Source organism: Myotis davidii, unplaced genomic scaffold, assembly GCF_000327345.1.
Source record: "Myotis davidii unplaced genomic scaffold, ASM32734v1 scaffold474, whole genome shotgun sequence".
Taxonomy (NCBI): domain Eukaryota; kingdom Metazoa; phylum Chordata; class Mammalia; order Chiroptera; family Vespertilionidae; genus Myotis; species Myotis davidii.
In genome coordinates this window covers 93,146-96,758 of record NW_006285783.1, presented here as the reverse complement: position 1 = coordinate 96,758, position 3,613 = coordinate 93,146, and the positions used below count along the sequence as shown (strand labels likewise).

The window sequence follows — 3,613 nt, the reverse complement described above, 5'->3', positions numbered from 1 at the left end:
GAGTGACGGGGAAGGAGAACTAAACGTCTATATAGACAGAAAGGTGCTAAGCTCAACGGTGGTTGTAACTCTCCGCACGGTTCCTTTGGGGAGTGTGAGGTAGCCTCATGTCAGCTCGGTCACTTTATTCCCAGCGTGGACTCACCACGGCTTCCCGCTCCCTGGGCCGGCAGCTGGGCTTGCTCCTCGGTGCTACCTACCCACACACGAAGCGCTTGTATTTCCAGGAGCTTCCCCCTGGAAGGAAAGGGCTCCCAGATCCTCATCTCATACCTGTTAACATGAACCAAGATACTCCAGCCTGAAATGGGTAGATGATAACATAAAGTTGGCTCCTTCTAGGTAAAGCTGCTGTTGTCTCCAGGAACCGATGGTGGCAAGGAAGGCCCAAGCGTCTTGAATGGCAGCCCCCAGCAAGAGGATGAGGGGCTGGCCCCCCTCACCGGGCAGCAGTCAGGTACCGTGAAAGCAGGTGATGGTGAAGAGGGTTCGAGTCTGTACTGGGGGGTTAGTCGGGGATTTCAGTCATGGCTCGACAGAATATTAATTAGGAATTGCCCAGCGATGTAACTCAGCAAAACTGCTACCCTGCCCCACAGCTGCCAAGTTATTTTAGAATGAGCTGACTTGTATTTATGAACACATTCCTAGACTATTCAAAACTAATCTTTAAATACAAAGTGAGCCTCGGTGATGAAGTGTATGTTTTAGTGACCTCAGTTGTATGTGAAGAGCAGACACAGGAAGATTATTTTCGAAGCGGTCTGTCAGATGTCTCCCCATGAGACCAGTTCAATGATTATAAAAATAATTACTCAACCGAGTCTAAAGTCAAGCTGGTAGCCCTGACCTGACCGCCACAGACCAAAGGAGAAAGGGCCGCAGCTACAGCACGAACTGAAATGCGGAACTTGGGACCAGACCACATGCTGGCCACACGCGGGGTCTCCTACCCAGCGAGCTGCCTCCCGCAGCCTCGGGGGGAGAGTGGTGCTCCCCCCCCCAGCCTCGGGGGGAGTGTGGTGGCCTCCCCCAACCTCGGAGGGAGAGTGGTGGCCTCCCCCAGCCTCGGGGGGAGAGTGATGGCCTCCCCCAGCCTCGGGGGGAGTGTGGTGGCCTCCCCCAACCTCGGAGGGAGAGTGGTGGCCTCCCCCAGCCTCGGGGGGAGAGTGATGGCCTCCCCCAGCCTCGGGGGGGAGTGTGGTGGCCGTGGCCTTGAGCCAGAGCCCGGGGATCGTGCCCGTCCACACTCCAGGGAAAGGAAGGACTCACCCGTGCTGAGCCTCAGCAAAGAGCATCCCCTCCAGGTCTTATCACTCTGACCCTCGCGTACTTGGAGGCAGAGAATTCTGTTGGCAGAGCACCTGCTTTTTATTCCAGGTGCCTTTGACAGCTGGGAGCTGATTCAGGCACAGGAACTTCGGAAGAAACTCTTAATGAAACAAGACTTGCAACAGCTGAACGCTGATGTCAGCGACACCATCACCTGGCTGAAAAACACCGAAGCAGAGCTGGAAACATTAAAGATGGCCAAGCCTCCCTCTGACGCCCAGGAACTGGGACTCAGGGTGAAGAGACTGAAGGTGAGGCGGAGGGTGGAGCGGAGGGATGCGGAGTGCGCCTGCAGGTGCTGGCTGTGCTGACCGAGCAGACCAAGTCTGTTTGGCGGGGGTGGGGGGTAGCCGTCCCTCTTCCATTTCACGTCTGCAGCTGGCAGGGACGTGGACGCAGATCTTTGTTTTCATTCAGAAGAGCATCTACAGGTAGACCCAAAGCCCAGTGCAGTGCTGGGCAGGTGTTGCTCAGATGCCCAGTGCTGGGAAGTCTGACTTCAGAGGCACCTGCCGGCTCTTGCAGAGGTGCTAGTGGCCATTGATGGGCAGCTTAGAACACCCTTCCCGCCTGTGTGCGGTCCAGGCTGGTGGGGGAGCAGTGGGGAGTGGGGAGTAACCAGCTCACCTGCTGCTGGATTCAGCGGCCTGATCTGGCTCCTCTGCTACACAGTTAGGAGCTGTCAGCCACACAGTCAGTCTTCACCGCACTGGAATGCCCGGCCAGGGACCAGGGAGGGGCATGAACCCGTGCTTCTAAGAGGACCCAGGACAGGGGGCAGGCAGCCTTCATGTTTGTACTGTTGTTTCACTTGTGCATGGATATATCAGGGGTAACCACTCACCCTAAGGAATAGCACTTCTGTGTAACCACGTGTACTTTATCTGCAAGGCTTTTTCAATCTGATCCAGAAGTGTTAAGCCAGCCAGAGCTCAGCGGGCCTGGCTGAGCTGGCCAGCCAGGAGACAGGCCTCTGCTCTCTGCCCAGCGGCCAAGTGCACTGACCTTGTAAGGCAGCTTCTTCACCTGACGCTTCCCAGCCAGTCATAGGCGAGGTCGCCCTGCTTCTGTGGCCTCGGCTTGGGGACGCGTTTGGAAGATCTGTTCCCACGGAGCTTCTGAGTGAACCCCATACCATTCTCTTCAGAGCGCCTCACCCAGCCTTTCCTTCTGTGGCAGGAGATATTAAATGCCTTGGACACCTACAAGGCTTTGGTGGTCTCTCTCAACGTGAGCAGCAAGGAGTTCCTGCAGCCTGGGAGCAGCGAGTCCCAAGAGCTCCATGAGAGCGTGGGCCAGCTGCGGCTGCACTGGGACGCGGCGCGGGCTGCTGCGGAGAGCTGGAGAGAGGGCTTGCGGCAGTCGCTCATGCAGTGCCAGGTATGCCGCCACAGCTGGCGCTGAAGGCCCAGCCCCGGGCACAGCCGGGCCCACGTGGGTGGGAGGGGCGGATATTTTTATCATTGCCAGGCTGCGCTGGCACAGCCCAATGTGTCTTGTGTTAGGAAACGTGTGCTTGTTTTCCCCTTTGTTTCTGAAGAGGCCCACCTGCTGTCTCACAGCCTGATGCTGACCCTGGGTCTCCTGCTCTGCTGCCCAGGCCACCCATCGTGTGAGGGTTTCAGCAAGCATTCCAGGGGTCAGAAATGCCATTCCAACGTTGCCCCATCTCTGTCCTTTGGTCAGGAAGGCTCCTGGCCCTGGAACAAGGAGCAGTTTAACCTGCTCCACAGCCTTAGTAGCTGTATAATTTTGGGCAAATCATTGAGTCTTCTGGACCTCAGTTTTCTTATCTGAAAAACTAGAGGCCCAGTACACAAAATTTGTGCACGGGTAGGGTCCCTAGGCCTGGCCGGCAATCAGGGCTGATCAGGGCCTTCCAGGTGCTGGCTGGGGCCTTCCTTCCCCAGCTGCCGGCTGCTGGTTGGGACCTCCCTTCATTCCGTACCACCCCCTGGTGGTCAGTGCACGTCATAGTCAGTAATCGAACTCCCGGTCGAACTCCCGAGGGGACACTTTGCATTTTAGCCTTTTATATATATATACTAGAGGCCCGGTGCACAAAAATTTGTGCAGTCGGGGGGGAAGGGGGTCCCTCACCCTGGCCTGTGCCCTCTCGCAGTCTGGGACCCCTCGGGAGATAACGGAGAGCTGGTTTCAACCTGATCTTGCTGGCCACTCCCCTTGGGAAGGCGCCAGATGCAGGGTTCATGGTTGGCGAGTGCTGCTGCGGCAATGCGAGCCTATCCCGATCGGGACTGATTGGGTGGGAGCCCACAGC

The 3,613-nt window shown here is 57.2% G+C and overlaps 1 protein-coding gene across 1 annotated transcript in view; it reads left to right on the top strand.

Annotated features, from left to right (window-relative positions):
* Positions 1–3,613, top strand: part of SYNE2 (spectrin repeat containing, nuclear envelope 2) — a 257,316-nt gene that overhangs the window by 248,765 nt on the left and 4,938 nt on the right. The window contains exons 109-111 of the mRNA XM_006756713.2: positions 343–457; positions 1,381–1,583; positions 2,512–2,712. Of these exons, the coding sequence (XP_006756776.1) occupies positions 343–457; positions 1,381–1,583; positions 2,512–2,712 (519 nt within the window). The remainder of the gene's footprint in view (positions 1–342; positions 458–1,380; positions 1,584–2,511; positions 2,713–3,613) is intronic.